Raw genomic sequence first — 20,720 nt, 5'->3', positions numbered from 1 at the left:
GGCTGACTTGTCATTGTTCTTCAACGTTAGAGATTGAAGATATTTGTCATGCAGCTGAAGTAACGTAGCTAGCTAACTCTTTTCTTGCTTATTGTGTAGTGGAGGATTAAAATACTTAGTATTATGTGGCTGACTAAAAGTATTTAGTCAGCCACCAATTGTGCAAGTTCTCCCACTTAAAAAGATGAGAGAGGCCTGTAATTTTCATCATAGGTACACGTCAACAATGTGATTTTCTGGATATTTTTTTCTCATTTTGTCTGTCATAGTTGACGCGTACCTATGATGAAAATTACAGGCCTCTCTCATCTTTTTAAGTGGGAGAACTTGCACAATTGGTGGCTGACTAAATACTTTTTTCCCCCCACTGTATATATAACCAGCCGATCTGTGTTTGGACCCTAAAACGTTTGGTATAAATTAGTTCAGAACAGTGGTTAAAAATGTGTATTGCTTCCACTGGTTAATCATGAATCCCCAAGAAATGGCAGAAAATGACTGAGTGAAGGAAATGCGACTGTCAAACTGCTATGGAATGATGGTCCTGCTTCAGTACTCTCCACATTGAACCACAGCCAGAGAATGGCTACATTGAGTGGTCCTCTGTAGCTCAGCTGGTAGAGCACGGCGCTTGTAACGCCAGGGTAGTGGGTTCGATCCCCGGGACCACCCATACACAAAAATGTATGCACACATGACTGTATGTCGCTTTGGAGTTATATCAGAGTAAAAAGGTCAATTAGAGCTGAGCCTGTCTGTCTCTCTGCCTGTCTGTCTCTCTGCCTGTCTGCCTGTCTGTCTCTCTGCCTGTCTGTCTCTCTGCCTGTCTCTCTGTGTCTGCCTGTCTGCCTGTCTGTCTCTCTGCCTGTCTGTCTTGACGTTCTTAGTCTTCCAGAGATCTTGTGGAGGCGGCATGAGCGTGGTGCTAGCTAAAGGGTAGGCCATAGGGTGCGTCCCAAATGGCTCCCTATATAGTGCACTACTTTTGACCGTCTGTCTGAATCGGAGTCTAATAGGAGCCAAGTAGTGCACTATATCGCCTAGGGAATAGGGTGCCATTTGGGACGCACACACAGAGATATAATAATCTCTGGTTACCCTGGCCTCTCTCTCTCAACTCTGCCTTACTCAGGGTGCTCAGTGGGGCTGTGCTAGTATGTTGGCCTCCTCTAGTTCTACTGTAAACTGGAAGGAAAGACCAAGGAGGAAGATCTAGCATCGTTAGCTGGTCCCTGGCACAAAAAGGTTAAGAAGCAGTGAGATAGAAGATGGAGTGGGCTGAGAACCACCACTGCCCTAGAGAGTCCGTTAGCCTCTGGCTGACTCAAGGTGCTCATCAGTGGGGCCTATACTACTGACTACAGTGTGTTGGGCTCTGGCTGAGATCGCTACTGCAATAATGAGGATGATTTAATGAGGACTTTTCCAGCAGCCTCCTTCACAACACAACCAGCTGCTACTTACATCCCTTCATCCTTCATCACCTCTCTTTCCTCCCTCGCTCATTCATTCCTCTCATCTAGGGCTGGGCGGTACACCGTATTTTACGATATACTGATATACGATATACTATATATTGATTCATGGACCGGTTTGGGTTTTTACTTTACCTTCTATAACAGTATTTGAATGTTTGGTTTGTTAAATGTGATACGCAGTGTGTAACGTCCATTTTTATAGTTTACTTTCGCTACTTGAGTAATCTCTCTCCGCTCTCTCTCTCTCTCTCTCCATGACGCTTCCCACACAGACCTAGCCCCGCCCCCGTCACTCAAGGAGTGCATTTGGTTGTTCCTCGACCAGGAGACATTTGCGTTTAGTCAGCATGGTCAAAGCAGCACATGTAACAATGTTGATGACAACGATGCCATTTCCACTTTGCTTCTTAATATAATTCCACTAGCGTTCTATAATTACACTATTAGTTTGTGTTTCTTACATCTGCAAACAGCTAGTTTGTCTTTTCTTAGCGAGTTGGGCCTAAATCATGTTAGCCGCTAATGCTAATAGCTAGTTAGCTGGCTGGCTAGCTAGCTAATAAATGTACTGAGTCAGAGCAAAAGTAATTAGCTATACAGTCTGATCATACCAGTGATGGTTTAGACATAAAAGCATGTTGTTTGTGCAACAGTATCTTCTAAATGAAATTGGAATACGCAAAGCATGACTACGTTAGCGACATGAAGTAGCTAAGAGAACATTCAATGTAGCCAAAGATTATAGGGTCCCCTAGGAAACACTTATCAACACTTTTGGTTCCTATCCGGTCACAGGTTCCTCCCTGGCATTTTCATTCGTTGTCATGTCAAACAACACTGTAATCAAAGTGCCCACTATGATAGTCTAGCTATAGAATTAGAATAATCATTCTATTTCCATGACTCCAACAGTTCACCCAAGTGTTTTGCTCTAAATCGCAAGTCAAATCGCAATTGCAACATTTGGTTAAAAATAAGGCCTAGATTTTTTGCCAATATCGTGCAGCCCTCTGTGGCAGTGTGGAAATTATCTCAAATGAGTGCAGGAAAAGCAAACATTTCTGAAAATGCAGAAAATTATTTTTGGTTGACGTTGAATTGAACAGTATAAAACAATGAGAATAGAGAAAGACATTTACATTTTTACATTTTAGTCATTTAGCAGACGCTCTTATCCAGAGCGACTTACAGTTAGTGAGTGCATACAAGACCCATTGAAATCAGTTAGAATGTGTGTGTTGCCACCCTAAGGCACTAACCATAAAGCACATGTACAACTTTTATTATTCAAATACATCAAATACCGTCAAATACTGTCATACAGTTTTATCTTTTATTTTTTTATACCATGATATGATATGTTGGCCGTAACGCCCAGCCCTACTCTCACCTCTCCATCCCTCCCTCACTCCATCCATTCCTCTCATCTCTCCATCCCTCCCTAGATCCCTCCATCCATTCCTCTCATCTCTCCATCCCTCCCTAGCTCCACCCTCTCATCTCTCCATCCCTCCCTAGCTCCACCCTCTCATCTCTCCATCCCTCCCTAGCTCCACCCTCTCATCTCTCCATCCCTCCCTCCCTCCCTCAGGGTGTCTTACAGATAAAGGATGTGTTGTGAACATGGATGGTCTGATATGGCTGAAGTGTTTACTCTGGCAGCCATGTTGTACTTTATTATGTCACTAATCATATTTATGACTTCTACTCTGTCATTGCGACTAGCTCTAAGGAAACTTTGCGGTATTTAGTTTTTTTATGTATAATTTTTTTGGCACCTAAAACCCTCACAAACTTTTACAGATACACAATTGAGAGCATCCTGTCGGGCTGTATCACCGCCTGGTACGGCAACTGCACCGCCCACAACCGCAGGGCTCTCCAGAGGGTGATGCGGTCTGCCGAAACCATTACCGGGGGCAAACTACCCGCCCTCCAAGACACCTACAGCACCCGATGTCACAGGAAGGCCAAAAATATCATCAAGGACATCAACCACCCGAGCCACTGCCTGTTCACCCCGCTATCATCCAGAAGGCGAGGTCAGTACAGGTGCATCAAAGCTGGGACCGAGAAAATGAAAAACAGCTTCTATCTCAAGGCCATCAGACTGTTAAATAGCCATCACTAGCACATTAGAGGCTGCTGCTGCCTATTGAAATCACTGGCCACTTTAAGAAATGGAACACTAGTCACTTTAATAATGTTTACATATCTTGCACTACTCATCTCATATGTATATACTGTATTCTATTCTATAATATTCTACTGTATCTTAGTCCATGCCGCTCTGTCATTGCTTGTCCATATATGTATATATTCTTAAATTCCATTCCTTACTAGATTTGTGTGTATTGGGTATATGTTGTGAAATTGTTAGATATTACTTGTTAGATATTACTGCACTGTCGGAGCTAGAAGCACAAGCATTTCACTACACCCGCTATAACATCTGCTAAACACGTGTATGTGACAAATAACATTTGATTTGATCCAATCATATTTATGTCTTCTACTCTGTCATCTATCCAATCATATTTATGGTTTATACTCATCTATCCAATCATATTTATGATTTATAGTCTGTCATCTATCCAATCATATTTATGGTTTATACTCTGTCATCTATCCAATCATATTTATGGTTTATACTCATCTATCCAATCATATTTATGATTTATAGTCTGTCATCTATCCAATCATATTTATGGTTTATACTCATCTATCCAATCATATTTATGATTTATAGTCTGTCATCTATCCAATCATATTTATGGTTTATACTCTGTCATCTATCCAATCATATTTATGGTTTATACTCATCTATCCAATCATATTTATGGTTTATACTCATCTATCCAATCATATTTATGGTTTATACTCATCTATCCAATCATATTTATGGTTTATACTCATCTATCCAATCATATTTATGGTTTATACTCTGTCATCTATCCAATCATGCACATGAAGCTGCTTATTTTGCAGCTGCTGTTGTCTTTAACACTTTAGTGGTGTAAAGGTTGAAGTCTGGCTCTACGCTTCAGCGTTCGATCTCATTCAACTGAGTTATTTCACCTCCCTCATCACTAGAGCTCTGGCCTGAAGACCATCCTCCTCTCCCTCCCCTCTCCTCTGCTAGGCCCTCTATAAAACCATCCTCCTCTCCCTCCCCTCTCCTCCGCTAGGCCCTCTATAAAACCATCCTCCTCTCCCTCCCCTCTCCTCCGCTAGGCCCTCTATAAAACCATCCTCCTCTCCCTCCCCTCTCCTCCGCTAGGCCCTCTATAAAACCATCCTCCTCTCCCTCCCCTCTCCTCCGCTAGGCCCTCTATAAAACCATCCTCCTCTCCCTCCCCTCTCCTCCGCTAGGCCCTCTATAAAACCATCCTCCTCTCCCTCCCCTCTCCTCCGCTAGGCCCTCTATAAAACCATCCTCCTCACCCTCCCCTCTCCTCCGCTAGGCCCTCTATAAAACCATCCTCCTCTCCCTCCCCTCTCCTCCGCTAGGCCCTCTATAAAACCATCCTCCTCTCCTCCGCTAGGCCCTCTATAAAACCATCCTCCTCTCCCTCCCCTCTCCTCCGCTAGGCCCTCTATAAAACCATCCTCCTCTCCCTCCCCTCTCCTCCGCAAGGCCCTCTATAAAACCATCCTCCTCTCCCTCCCCTCTCCTCCGCTAGGCCCTCTATAAAACCATCCTCCTCTCCCTCCCCTCTCCTCCGCAAGGCCCTCTATAAAACCATCCTCCTCTCCCTCCCCTCTCCTCCGCTAGGCCCTCTATAAAACCATCCTCCTCTCCCTCCCCTCTCCTCCGCTAGGCCCTCTATAAAACCATCCTCCTCTCCCTCCCCTCTCCTCCGCTAGGCCCTCTATAAAACCATCCTCCTCTCCCTCCCCTCTCCTCCGCTAGGCCCTCTATAAAACCATCCTCCTCTCCCTCCCCTCTCCTCCGCTAGGCCCTCTATAAAACCATCCTCCTCTCCCTCCCCTCTCCTCCGCTAGGCCCTCTATAAAACCATCCTCCTCTCCCTCCCCTCTCCTCCGCTAGGCCCTCTATAAAACCATCCTCCTCACCCTCCCCTCTCCTCCGCTAGGCCCTCTATAAAACCATCCTCCTCTCCCTCCCCTCTCCTCCGCTAGGCCCTCTATAAAACCATCCTCCTCTCCCTCCCCTCTCCTCCGCTAGGCCCTCTATAAAACCATCCTCCTCTCCCTCCCCTCTCCTCCGCTAGGCCCTCTATAAAACCATCCTCCTCTCCCTCCCCTCTCCTCCGCTAGGCCCTCTATAAAACCATCCTCCTCTCCTCCGCTAGGCCCTCTATAAAACCTGGGTCCATTCAATGGAAAGATGAGGAGGCCTATTAAAGATTCTGGAGCCTGTTTATCGTAGCTACAGTAGGGTCTTGATGTTACCGTGGCTACACTAAGTGTGTGTGTCCCAAATGGCACCCTGTTCCCTTCATGCATACAGCAGCACCCTATGGACCAGGGTCAAAAGGAGGGCACCGTAAAGGGATCAGGGTGCCATTTGGGACGGACGGTCTCTCTCTTTACTGTAGGCTGGACCAGAGCAGTCCCACATCATCACTCAGCAGAAAGCAGAAAGCCTGAATAATATATAGCTATCAGAGAGAGGAGTTATAAGAGCTCATCTATGTACTGTATCCAACGAGAGAGAGAGAGAGAGAGAGAGAGAGAGAGAGAGAGAGAGAGAGAGAGAGAGGTACACTGAGTGTACAAAACATGAAGCTCTTTCGATGACATAGACTGACCAGGTGAACCCAGGTTAAAGCTATGATCCCTTATTGATGTCACTTGTTAAATCCACTTTAAATCAGTGTAGATGAAGGGGAGGAGACAGGTTAAAGAAGGACTTTTAAGCCTTGAGGCAATTTAGACATGGATTGTGTATGTGTGCCCTTCAGAGGGTGAATGGGCAAGACAAAATAAGTAATACTGTATATGTGTTCTACATGTCTCTCTAATACTGTATATGTGTTCTACATGTCTCTCTAATACTGTATATGTGTTCTACATGTCTCTCTAATACTGTATATGTGTTCTACATGTCTCTCTAATACTGTATATGTGTTCTACATGTCTCTCTAATACTGTATATGTGTTCTACATGTCTCTCTAATACTGTATATGTGTTCTACATGTCTCTCTAATACTGTATATGTGTTCTACATGTCTCTCTAATACTGTATATGTGTTCTACATGCCTCTCTAATACTGTATATGTGTTCTACATGTTTATCTAATACTGTATATGTGTTCTACATGTCTCTCTAATACTGTATATGTGTTCTACATGTCTCTAATACTGTATATGTGTTCTACATGTCTCTCTAATACTGTATATGTGTTCTACATGTCTCTCTAATACTGTATATGTGTTCTACATGTCTCTAATACTGTATATGTGTTCTACATGTCTCTAATACTGTATATGTGTTCTACATGTCTCTCTAATACTGTATATGTGTTCTACATGTCTCTCTAATACTGTATATGTGTTCTACATGTCTCTAATACTGTATATGTGTTCTACATGTCTCTAATACTGTATATGTGTTCTACATGTCTCTAATACTGTATATGTGTTCTACATGTCTCTAATACTGTATATGTGTTCTACATGTCTCTCTAATACTGTATATGTGTTCTACATGTCTCTCTAATACTGTATATGTGTTCTACATGTCTCTAATACTGTATATGTGTTCTACATGTCTCTCTAATACTGTATATGTGTTCTACATGTCTCTCTAATACTGTATATGTGTTCTACATGTCTCTAATACTGTATATGTGTTCTACATGTCTCTCTAATACTGTATATGTGTTCTACATGTCTCTCTAATACTGTATATGTGTTCTACATGTCTCTAATACTGTATATGTGTTCTACATGTCTCTAATACTGTATATGTGTTCTACATGTCTCTCTAATACTGTATATGTGTTCTACATGTCTCTCTAATACTGTATATGTGTTCTACATGTCTCTCTAATACTGTATATGTGTTCTACATGTCTCTAATACTGTATATGTGTTCTACATGTCTCTCTAATACTGTATATGTGTTCTACATGTCTCTCTAATACTGTATATGTGTTCTACATGTCTCTCTAATACTGTATATGTGTTCTACATGTCTCTCTAATACTGTATATGTGTTCTACATGTCTCTCTAATACTGTATATGTGTTCTACATGTCTCTCTAATACTGTATATGTGTTCTACATGTCTCTCTAATACTGTATATGTGTTCTACATGTCTCTCTAATACTGTATATGTGTTCTACATGTCTCTAATACTGTATATGTGTTCTACATGTCTCTCTAATACTGTATATGTGTTCTACATGTCTCTCTAATACTGTATATGTGTTCTACATGTCTCTCTAATACTGTATATGTGTTCTACATGTCTCTAATACTGTATATGTGTTCTACATGTCTCTCTAATACTGTATATGTGTTCTACATGTCTCTCTAATACTGTATATGTGTTCTACATGTCTCTAATACTGTATATGTGTTCTACATGTCTCTCTAATACTGTATATGTGTTCTACATGTCTCTCTAATACTGTATATGTGTTCTACATGTCTCTAATACTGTATATGTGTTCTACATGTCTCTCTAATACTGTATATGTGTTCTACATGTCTCTCTAATACTGTATATGTGTTCTACATGTCTCTAATACTGTATATGTGTTCTACATGTCTCTAATACTGTATATGTGTTCTACATGTCTCTCTAATACTGTATATGTGTTCTACATGTCTCTCTAATACTGTATATGTGTTCTACATGTCTCTAATACTGTATATGTGTTCTACATGTCTCTCTAATACTGTATATGTGTTCTACATGTCTCTCTAATACTGTATATGTGTTCTACATGTCTCTAATACTGTATATGTGTTCTACATGTCTCTAATACTGTATATGTGTCTCTAATAGCCGTCTCTCTAATACTGTATATGTGTTCTACATGTCTCTCTAATACTGTATATGTGTTCTACATGTCTCTAATACTGTATATGTGTTCTACATGTCTCTAATACTGTATATGTGTTCTACATGTCTCTCTAATACTGTATATGTGTTCTACATGCTCTCTAATACTGTATATGTGTTCTACATGTCTCTAATACTGTATATGTGTTCTACATGTCTCTCTAATACTGTATATGTGTTCTACATGTCTCTAATACTGTATATTGTTCTACATGTCTCTCTAATACTGTATATGTGTTCTACATGTCTCTAATACTGTATATGTGTTCTACATGTCTCTCTAATACTGTATATGTGTTCTACATGTCTCTCTAATACTGTATATGTGTTCTACATGTCTCTAATACTGTATATGTGTTCTACATGTCTCTCTAATACTGTATATGTGTTCTACATGTCTCTCTAATACTGTATATGTGTTCTACATGTCTCTAATACTGTATATGTGTTCTACATGCTCTCTAATACTGTATATGTGTTCTACATGTCTCTCTAATACTGTATATGTGTTCTACATGTCTCTCTAATACTGTATATGTGTTCTACATGTCTCTCTAATACTGTATATGTGTTCTACATGTCTCTAATACTGTATATGTGTTCTACATGTCTCTAATACTGTATATGTGTTCTACATGTCTCTCTAATACTGTATATGTGTTCTACATGTCTCTCTAATACTGTATATGTGTTCTACATGTCTCTAATACTGTATATGTGTTCTACATGTCTCTCTAATACTGTATATGTGTTCTACATGTCTCTCTAATACTGTATATGTGTTCTACATGTCTCTCTAATACTGTATATGTGTTCTACATGTCTCTCTAATACTGTATATGTGTTCTACATGTCTCTAATACTGTATATGTGTTCTACATGTCTCTAATACTGTATATGTGTTCTACATGTCTCTCTAATACTGTATATGTGTTCTACATGTCTCTCTAATACTGTATATGTGTTCTACATGTCTCTCTAATACTGTATATGTGTTCTACATGTCTCTAATACTGTATATGTGTTCTACATGTCTCTCTAATACTGTATATGTGTTCTACATGTCTCTCTAATACTGTATATGTGTTCTACATGTCTCTCTAATACTGTATATGTGTTCTACATGTCTCTAATACTGTATATGTGTTCTACATGTCTCTCTAATACTGTATATGTGTTCTACATGTCTCTCTAATACTGTATATGTGTTCTACATGTCTCTCTAATACTGTATATGTGTTCTACATGTCTCTCTAATACTGTATATGTGTTCTACATGTCTCTAATACTGTATATGTGTTCTACATGTCTCTCTAATACTGTATATGTGTTCTACATGTCTCTCTAATACTGTATATGTGTTCTACATGTCTCTCTAATACTGTATATGTGTTCTACATGTCTCTCTAATACTGTATATGTGTTCTACATGTCTCTCTAATACTGTATATGTGTTCTACATGTCTCTCTAATACTGTATATGTGTTCTACATGTCTCTCTAATACTGTATATGTGTTCTACATGTCTCTCTAATACTGTATATGTGTTCTACATGTCTCTCTAATACTGTATATGTGTTCTACATGTCTCTCTAATACTGTATATGTGTTCTACATGTCTCTCTAATACTGTATATGTGTTCTACATGTCTCTAATACTGTATATGTGTTCTACATGTCTCTCTAATACTGTATATGTGTTCTACATGTCTCTCTAATACTGTATATGTGTTCTACATGTCTCTCTAATACTGTATATGTGTTCTACATGTCTCTAATACTGTATATGTGTTCTACATGTCTCTCTAATACTGTATATGTGTTCTACATGTCTCTCTAATACTGTATATGTGTTCTACATGTCTCTAATACTGTATATGTGTTCTACATGTCTCTCTAATACTGTATATGTGTTCTACATGTCTCTCTAATACTGTATATGTGTTCTACATGTCTCTAATACTGTATATGTGTTCTACATGTCTCTCTAATACTGTATATGTGTTCTACATGTCTCTAATACTGTATATGTGTTCTACATGTCTCTCTAATACTGTATATGTGTTCTACATGTCTCTAATACTGTATATGTATTCTCTAGACATGGGGAAACATCAAAGAGAGAGAGGCCCTCATAATAACTCTGTCTCGTTCTAAATTTGCTGGTCCAGTGAATGATAAGCAGTCCTATGCAGAGTAGAGTCAATCTAGCCTGTTCCCACCACAAACAGATCTGGGATCAGGCTAGAGTAGAGTCAATATAGCCTGTTCCCACCACAAACAGATCTGGGATCAGGCTAGAGTCAGTCTAGGTGTGAATGAATGAATGAATGACAGACAGACAGACAGACAGACAGACAGACAGACAGACAGACAGACAGAGTGAGAATGAGAGAGAGCCTTGAACTGCCTTCTAATTATAAAACATGACATTTCCATTCCAGATCCACCACACTTTTTATTGTTTAATTGACCGAGAAAAATAAACAAGCTATTTTCCTTTCTGGGCTAATTATCAAAGTGGAACAAATATGTAATCTTGAATGATAAATATTCATCATGTTGTTTTGTTGACACATTACAATATTAATCTGCCTGAGAGAGAGGCAAGGCTGAATGTTAATTAGGATAATAAATTATACTGAACAAAAATGTAAATGCAACACACAACAATTTTAAATATTTATAGTTAATAGTTACAGTACATAGAAGGAAATCAGTCAATTGAAATAAATTCATTAGGCCCTAATTTATGGATTTCACATGACTGGGCAGGGGCGCAGCCATGGGGAGCCAGGCCCAGCCTGAACAGAAGAGCAGAGAGCATCAAGCTAGTCTGTCTGTCCACTCCTAGACCCTACAGAACAGAAGAGCAGAGAGAGCAGCAAGCTAGTCTGTCTGTCCACTCCTAGACCCTACAGAACAGAAGAGCAGAGAGAGCATCAAGCTAGTCTGTCTGTCCACTCCTAGACCCTACAGAACAGAAGAGCAGAGAGCATCAAGCTAGTCTGTCTGTCCACTCCTAGACCCTACAGAACAGAAGAGCAGAGAGAGCAGCAAGCTAGTCTGTCTGTCCACTCCTAGACCCTACAGAACAGAAGAGCAGAGAGCAGCAAGCTAGTCTGTCTGTCCACTCCTAGACCCTACAGAACAGAAGAGCAGAGAGCAGCAAGCTAGTCTGTCTGTCCACTCCTAGACCCTACAGAACAGAAGAGCAGAGAGCAGCAAGCTAGTCTGTCTGTCCACTCCTAGACCCTACAGAACAGAAGAGCAGAGAGAGCAGCAAGCTAGTCTGTCTGTCCACTCCTAGACCCTACAGAACAGAAGAGCAGAGAGCAGCAAGCTAGTCTGTCTGTCCACTCCTAGACCCTACAGAACAGAAGAGCAGAGAGAGCAGCAAGCTAGTCTGTCTGTCCACTCCTAGACCCTACAGAACAGAAGAGCAGAGAGAGCAGCAAGCTAGTCTGTCTGTCCACTCCTAGACCCTACAGAACAGAAGAGCAGAGAGCAGCAAGCTAGTCTGTCTGTCCACTCCTAGACCCTACAGAACAGAAGAGCAGAGAGCAGCAAGCTAGTCTGTCTGTCCACTCCTAGACCCTACAGAACAGAAGAGCAGAGAGAGCAGCAAGCTAGTCTGTCTGTCCACTCCTAGACCCTACAGAACAGAAGAGCAGAGAGAGCAGCAAGCTAGTCTGTCTGTCCACTCCTAGACCCTACAGAACAGAAGAGCAGAGAGAGCAGCAAGCTAGTCTGTCTGTCCACTCCTAGACCCTACAGAACAGAAGAGCAGAGAGAGCAGCAAGCTAGTATGTCTGTCCACTCCTAGACCCTACAGAACAGAAGAGCAGAGAGAGCAGCAAGCTAGTCTGTCTGTCCACTCCTAGACCCTACAGAACAGAAGAGCAGAGAGCAGCAAGCTAGTCTGTCTGTCCACTCCTAGACCCTACAGAACAGAAGAGCAGAGAGAGCAGCAAGCTAGTCTGTCTGTCCACTCCTAGACCCTACAGAACAGAAGAGCAGAGAGAGCAGCAAGCTAGTCTGTCTGTCCACTCCTAGACCCTACAGAACAGAAGAGCAGAGAGAGCAGCAAGCTAGTCTGTCTGTCCACTCCTAGACCCTACAGAACAGAAGAGCAGAGAGCAGCAAGCTAGTCTGTCTGTCCACTCCTAGATCCTACAGAACAGAAGAGCAGAGAGCAGCAAGCTAGTCTGTCTGTCCACTCCTAGACCCTACAGAACAGAAGAGCAGAGAGAGCAGCAAGCTAGTCTGTCTGTCCACTCCTAGACCCTACAGAACAGAAGAGCAGAGAGAGCAGCAAGCTAGTCTGTCTGTCCACTCCTAGACCCTACAGAACAGAAGAGCAGAGAGCAGCAAGCTAGTCTGTCTGTCCACTCCTAGACCCTACAGAACAGAAGAGCAGAGAGCAGCAAGCTAGTCTGTCTGTCCACTCCTAGACCCTACAGAACAGAAGAGCAGAGAGAGCAGCAAGCTAGTCTGTCTGTCCACTCCTAGACCCTACAGAACAGAAGAGCAGAGAGCAGCAAGCTAGTCTGTCTGTCCACTCCTAGACCCTACAGAACAGAAGAGCAGAGAGAGCAGCAAGCTAGTCTGTCTGTCCACTCCTAGACCCTACAGAACAGAAGAGCAGAGAGCATCAAGCTAGTCTGTCTGTCCACTCCTAGACCCTACAGAACAGAAGAGCAGAGAGCAGCAAGCTAGTCTGTCTGTCCACTCCTAGACCCTACAGAACAGAAGAGCAGAGAGAGCAGCAAGCTAGTCTGTCTGTCCACTCCTAGACCCTACAGAACAGAAGAGCAGAGAGAGCATCAAGCTAGTCTGTCTGTCCACTCCTAGACCCTACAGAACAGAAGAGCAGAGAGAGCAGCAAGCTAGTCTGCCTGTCCACTCCTAGACCCTACAGAACAGAAGAGCAGAGAGAGCAGCAAGCTAGTCTTTTACTAGGCCTCATCAGTTTACAGTCTAAATGAACTGTGACAAATCCTCTCCACTTACTCACACAACACACACACTGATCTCATTGGAAGCAGGCAGGGGGGGGAAACTGTACTCTGACCAACAAGCATTCCAAGAGAGCGAAAATGCAATGTGACAATGTGCAGTAGAGAACACAGTCAACATGGAGGCAGTTACTCTGAGTAGTTAGTCATCGAATTGGAGAAGATGGGGAGGGAGGGAGAGAGGGGGAGAGAGAGAGGGGGAGAGAGAGAGGGGGAGAGAGAGAGGGGGGGAGAGAGAGAGGGGCAGAGAGAGAGGGGGAGGGAGGGAGGGAGAGAGAGAGAGAGAGAGAGAGAGGGGGGGAGAGAGAGAGAGAGGGGCAGAGAGAGAGGGGGAGGGAGGGAGAGAGGGAGGGGGAGAGAGGGGGAGAGAGAGAGAGAGAGAGAGAGAGAGAGAGGGGGAGAGAGAGAGGGGGGGGAGAGAGAGAGAGAGAAAAAAAGGCCATCTGATATGTTTTTTCCCCTCACAGCTCCAGACCCGACATGAACAACAGTTTCTGCCCCTCACAGCTTCAGACCCGACATGAACAACAGTTTCTGCCCCTCACAGCTCTAGACCCGACCTTAACTTCCATTAAATTTCTCTCTGCAGTAAAACCCTTTCTACCTCCCAAATAGCACCCTATTCCCTATATAGTGCACTACTTTTGACCAGAGCCCCGTTCAAAAGTAGTGCACTATATAGGGAGCCATTTGGGACTCCGATACTGTTTCTCTCCAAGTGTATCACTCACTAGACTCAACAGGCAGTCTATCTATGCCACCGTCAATGGGAACTCCTCCCACCCTCCCAAGGGTTCTTAGTTGATGTCTAAATCATGGGGACTCCTCCCACCCTGGGGACTCCTCCCACCCTCCCAAGGGTTCTTAGTTGATGTCTAAATCATGGGGACTCCTCCCACCCTGGGGACTCCTCCCACCCTGGGGACTCCTCCCACCCTGGGGACTCCTCCCACCCTCCCAAGGGTTCTTAGTTGATGTCTAAACCATGGGGACTCCTCCCACCCTGGGGACTCCTCCCACCCTGGGGACTCCTCCCACCCTCCCAAGGGTTCTTAGTTGATGTCTAACCCATGGGGACTCCTCCCACCCTGGGGACTCCTCCCACCCTCCCAAGGGTTCTTAGTTGATGTCTAACCCATGGGGACTCCTCCCACCCTGGGGACTCCTCCCACCCTCCCAAGGGTTCTTAGTTGATGTCTAACCCATGGGGACTCCTCCCACCCTGGGGACTCCTCCCACCCTCCCAAGGGTTCTTAGTTGATGTCTAACCCATGGGGACTCCTCCCACCCTGGGGACTCCTCCCACCCTCCCAAGGGTTCTTAGTTGATGTCTAACCCATGGGGACTCCTCCCACCCTGGGGACTCCTCCCACCCTCCCAAGGGTTCTTAGTTGATGTCTAACCCATGGGGACTCCAGAACACACAACAACACACTAGGCCCACACTCAAAAAATACCTTCAAAAAGATGACTTAGAAAAAAGATGACATAGGGGATGGACAATACTCAAGTTTATGTAATCTACACCACAGGCATTCTGGAACTTGACCTCTATTGAGGACCTGCTCCCACACAGTCAGTGTTGTTATGTTTCAGCCAGGAGCAGCTCTGTATCAACACTGCTAACCCACTAACAATGTCTCCTGACCCCACAATCTACACACTGAGGTCCTACAGGCCACACACACACACAGGTTATTGACTGACCCACCAACACAACACCGAGGTTGGATTGTTCATGACCTCAGCCAGGCCAGAGAACAAGCTTGCATTGTATTATTTTAAAGCAACCCACATTTCACATCTTTCTGCCTGCCTCTCTTTCAAACACTCATCACATTCCATTATTCACCAAACAAGAGAACAATTACAACTGGAGTAAAAGAAAGAAAATCTAATCAGTCAAGGAGACAAAAAGAAATACATCCTTTCTAGATTAGATTCCTATTCATTATGGAACACTAACACACCACCATGTTGTCTGACTGGAACACTAACACACCAACCATGTTGTCTGACTGGAACACTAAAACACCACCCATGTTGTCTGACTGGAACACTAACACACCAACCATGTTGTCTGACTGGAACACTAACACACCAACCATGTTGTCTGACTGGAACACTAAAACACCACCCATGTTGTCTGACTGGAACACTAACACACCAACCATGTTGTCTGACTGGAACACTAACACACCAACATGTTGTCTGACTGGAACACTAACACACCACCATGTTGTCTGACTGGAACACTAACACACCAACCATGTTGTCTGACTGGAACACTAACACACCAACATGTTGTCTGACTGGAACACTAACACACCACCATGTTGTCTGACTGGAACACTAACACACCAACCATGTTGTCTGACTGGAACACTAACACACCAACATGTTGTCTGACTGGAACACTAACACACCACCATGTTGTCTGACTGGAACACTAACACACCAACCATGTTGTCTGACTGGAACACTAACACACCACCATGTTGTCTGACTGGAACACTAACACACCACCATGTTGTCTGACTGGAACACTAACACACCAACATGTTGTCTGACTGGAACACAAACACACCAACCATGTTGTCTGACTGGAACACTAACACACCAACATGTTGTCTGACTGGAACACTAACACACCACCATGTTGTCTGACTGGAACACTAACACACCAACATGTTGTCTGACTGGAACACAAACACACCAACCATGTTGTCTGACTGGAACACTAACACACCAACATGTTGTCTGACTGGAACACTAACACACCAACATGTTGTCTGACTGGAACACTAACACACCACCATGTTGTCTGACTGGAACACTAACACACCACCATGTTGTCTGACTGGAACACTAACACACCACCATGTTGTCTGACTGGAACACTAACACACCAACCATGTTGTCTGACTGGAACACTAACACACCACCATGTTGTCTGACTGGAACACTAACACACCACCCATGTTGTCTGACTGGAACACTAACACACCAACCATGTTGTCTGACTGGAACACTAACACACCAACATGTTGTCTGACTGGAACACTAACACACCAACATGTTGTCTGACTGGAACACTAACACACCACCATGTTGTCTGACTGGAACACTAACACACCAACCATGTTGTCTGACTGGAACACTAACACACCAACATGTTGTCTGACTGGAACACTAACACACCAACATGTTGTCTGACTGGAACACTAACACACCACCATGTTGTCTGACTGGAACACTAACACACCAACCATGTTGTCTGACTGGAACACTAACACACCAACCATGTTGTCTGACTGGAACACTAACACACCAACCATGTTGTCTGACTGGAACACTAACACACCACCATGTTGTCTGACTGGAACACTAACACACCACCATGTTGTCTGACTGGAACACTAACACACCACCATGTTGTCTGACTGGAACACTAACACACCACCATGTTGTCTGACTGGAACACTAACACACCAACCATGTTGTCTGACTGGAACACTAACACACCACCATGTTGTCTGACTGGAACACTAACACACCACCATGTTGTCTGACTGGAACACTAACACACCACCATGTTGTCTGACTGGAACACTAACACACCACCATGTTGTCTGACTGGAACACTAACACACCACCATGTTGTCTGACTGGAACACTAACACACCAACCATGTTGTCTGACTGGAACACTAACACACCACCATGTTGTCTGACTGGAACACTAACACACCACCATGTTGTCTGACTGGAACACTAACACACCACCATGTTGTCTGACTGGAACACTAACACACCACCATGTTGTCTGACTGGAACACTAACACACCACCATGTTGTCTGACTGGAACACTAACACACCACCATGTTGTCTGACTGGAACACTAACACACCACCATGTTGTCTGACTGGAACACTAACACACCAACCATGTTGTCTGACTGGAACACTAACACACCAACCATGTTGTCTGACTGGAACACTAACACACCACCCATGTTGTCTGACTGGAACACTAACACACCACCCATGTTGTCTGACTGGAACACTTGCGAGGTGCCTCAATAGATAATCACTTCTGCAGACATTTAGAGAAGATAACAACACAGGCTGGTGTCTGGACTTTTCAAAGTCTGCAACAGCAAAACGCTCCGGTTTTCTACTTTGGTTGGTTCTAATGAACACCACAGTACCCCTGCTGCCCTGTCAAGACCCACCGCTGTCTGGGTTTTAAGACGTCCCATTCGTCCATCCTCCCTGAGGGAATATGAAGACCTAGGCCCACATGTCATCATTAAAAGAGCATCACAAACACCAGAAACAGGGAAACGGTGATGTTAGTTGACCGGGTTTCCTCTCTGCTCTCTGTATGAGAGACTATGCTAGTTAGTCAGTCATCAGGCCCCACCAGAGGAACCCTAATGGAGAGGCCACATGGCACCAAAGGTTAAAACAATCCCCACATGTAATATGTAGTAATATATTTATTTGTGTCCAACTCCAACCTAACCTAAAGCTAACCTCACATGCATATTGTACTCGGTGTAGTGTAGGTTGGGTCCTATAGTAATGCAGGTGTAATGCAGGTGTAATACAGGTGTAATGCAGGTGTAATGCAGGTGTAATAGAACAGGGAGCTGGTAAAGGTCTGGAGAGAATATGATTAGTCTTTTTCTTTCCTCTCTTCTTCACCTGCATCAAATGGTTGACATGAAACTATGTTTATTCCATAGTGGTCATTCTAAAATAACACCAACACTGTCAACAGATGATGCAACGCTGGCTTTCGCTTGGCAATAGCCTTTCACACTATCTCCGCTCATATGAGGAGGATGCATTGGTCTGCCAACTCTCATATGAGGAGGAGGCATTGGTCTGTCTCCTCTCATATGAGGAGGATGCATTGGTCTGTCTCCTCTCATATGAGGAGGATGCATTGGTCTGTCTCCTCTCATATGAGGAGGATGCATTGGTCTCTCTGTCTCCTCTCATATGAGGAGGATGCATTGGTCTCACTGATGATTTCCTAGTTCTCTACAACAGGTCCTTTCAGTGTCATCATGTAGGTATAATTCCTATTGTAATGCCAATAGTATAGGCTAAATTAATTATGCTCCTCTTTCTAGCAGACTGTTTCACCCAAATGGCACCCTATTCCCCATGTATGGCACCCTATTCCCCATGTAGTGCACTGCTTTTGACCACAGCAGGTGTCAGCTATTTGATGAATGGACAGACGGCAGGCCTGGCCATTGTTTAAACGGAGAGTTGCCTATAGACATCCGTCATGTTATACATGTCAAAATGCATATTTCTGCTTATGGCCGAATAGCTTATCCTGGAAGAAAACGCGAACAGTAAAAGTCTAGTTGTTGTGTAAGATCTTGCCAAACAGTTGGATAATAAATGAGGAAACGCATATAGGCTAGCTAGGCTATAGGCTACAGCTTCTTCTTTCCGGGTTCAATCCGCTGTGTCACTCACACCGCACCATTGTCCTCTTTATGAAGACGCACGCTGTGCCCCACTCCGACAGGCACAGTCGCTATGTTTACACACAGTTATTGCTACAACGCATCATCACACTGGAACTACTACAAAAGGCTAAGTGCGTGGCTGAGTTGATACAATGTTGCACTGCTCCTCCGTCTGCTGTTTTGCCAAAAACGATATTAGCGCTAGATCAATTATAGCAACATATTTTGGCCACATTCTCCATTATCGATGTTAATGATCTAAAGTCTACTGCAGGCCAGAATGTCGTGTTCCTGTTTACTCACCAAGGGTCAAACTCGTGAATGATGCTCTCAAAGCGGATGACAGCGAAGAGCCTGGCACTGAAACCAGCAATCCAGGCCAGAAACAGGATGGTGAACGACAGTAAAGACTGCCACCCTGCCGGCTGAACTATCGCGGTGGAGAGAGCCCCCGCTGGACTGTTACCGACGCTCCCCGCTGGACTGGTCCGTCCATTCCCGGAGAACGAAGCTCCAATATTCGCGGCAGAAGCTTTACGCTTGCTATCTGAAACGGAGTGATGTTCCGCCATATTCTACGTCAGACCCCGTTATAGGCAGATCGGATAGGAAAGAGAGAAATCCCCCCCCTACTGCCACGCGCCACTGTCGAAGCCCCTCACACCCTATCTGCACCTCTCGTTTTACTTCCAATGATCTACGGTGCACCAGAACCCTATCCTTGGTATAACCGGACCTCTAATTCAAAACCAAGTTCCCCCGATGGAGTCACATAGCAGCCGGGGTTGCAGTACCGCAGTAGCACGCGCGACCCGACTAGTGGTTCCTCCTTGGAAGTTGATGGTAGGGCGGGAGCACGGAGGATAGCAGGACCAGGAAGAGAGCTCAGCCTCTCACAACGAGACAGGTACGACTGGGCAGGTCCACCGCGCTGTCATAACACCAATCGCAAGAGAGAGTGTACAGACTGACAGGGACAGTAACCAGTGGGATGTGATTCACCCCGGGATAGTCGTAGCATCCGTTTGTCAAAGATCGCTCACAAGAAAGTCCACCAATCATATGTCTAGGATATAATATCAGACTGAAAATAGCCTATCAACAGCACTGGAGCGCTTTCGCCGAAGAAGCCAATGAAATAAATGAAATCCGCGAGAAAAGAATAGCAGTCCTGCCTGCCACGAGAGCGAATACCACAGCAGCGTAAACCGTCGACTTCTGAATCAGTGCGGTGGATTCATTAGACGACAGTAGACCTGCCTACAAGCAGCTACCTCTCAGTGCCCACATACCAGCGGTATAACGCTAAGGGTGTCCACTGCCCTCCTTCCATCTTTCCTAACATTCAAAAACAACCCTGCTGAGAATGACACAAACATGAAGACACCGCAACATGTCGGAAATAGACTTCTTTTTTTTTTTCATTTTTTTTTTCACCTTTATTTAACCAGGTAAACCAGTTGAGAACAAGTTCTCATTTACAACTGCGACCTGGCCAAGATAAAGCAAAGCAGTGCGATAAAAACAACAACACAGAGTTACATATGGGGTAAAACAAAACAAAGTCAAAAATACAACAGAAATACATATATATACATTGTGTGCAAATGTAGCAAGTTATGGAGGTAAGGCAATAAATAGGCTATAGTGCAAAATAATTACAATTAGTATTAACACTGGAATGATAGA

At 43.7% G+C, this 20,720-nt stretch overlaps 1 protein-coding gene across 1 annotated transcript in view; it reads right to left on the bottom strand.

Moving 5' to 3' along the window:
- Positions 1–19,901, bottom strand: part of LOC311116290 (dolichyl-diphosphooligosaccharide--protein glycosyltransferase subunit STT3B-like) — a gene marked incomplete at its 3' end in the record, with an annotated part of 42,544 nt that extends 22,643 nt beyond the window's left edge. The window contains exon 1 of the mRNA XM_084191393.1: positions 19,335–19,901. Coding sequence (XP_084047519.1) covers positions 19,335–19,603 — 269 coding nt within the window. The remainder of the gene's footprint in view (positions 1–19,334) is intronic.
- Between the last annotated feature and the right edge of the window lie 819 nt (positions 19,902–20,720).

The sequence above is a fragment of the Coregonus lavaretus genome (assembly GCF_964263955.1).
Source record: "Coregonus lavaretus genome assembly, contig: HAP1_SCAFFOLD_601, whole genome shotgun sequence".
Classification (NCBI taxonomy): domain Eukaryota; kingdom Metazoa; phylum Chordata; class Actinopteri; order Salmoniformes; family Salmonidae; genus Coregonus; species Coregonus lavaretus.
This window is presented reverse-complemented; position numbering and strand designations above follow the sequence as displayed.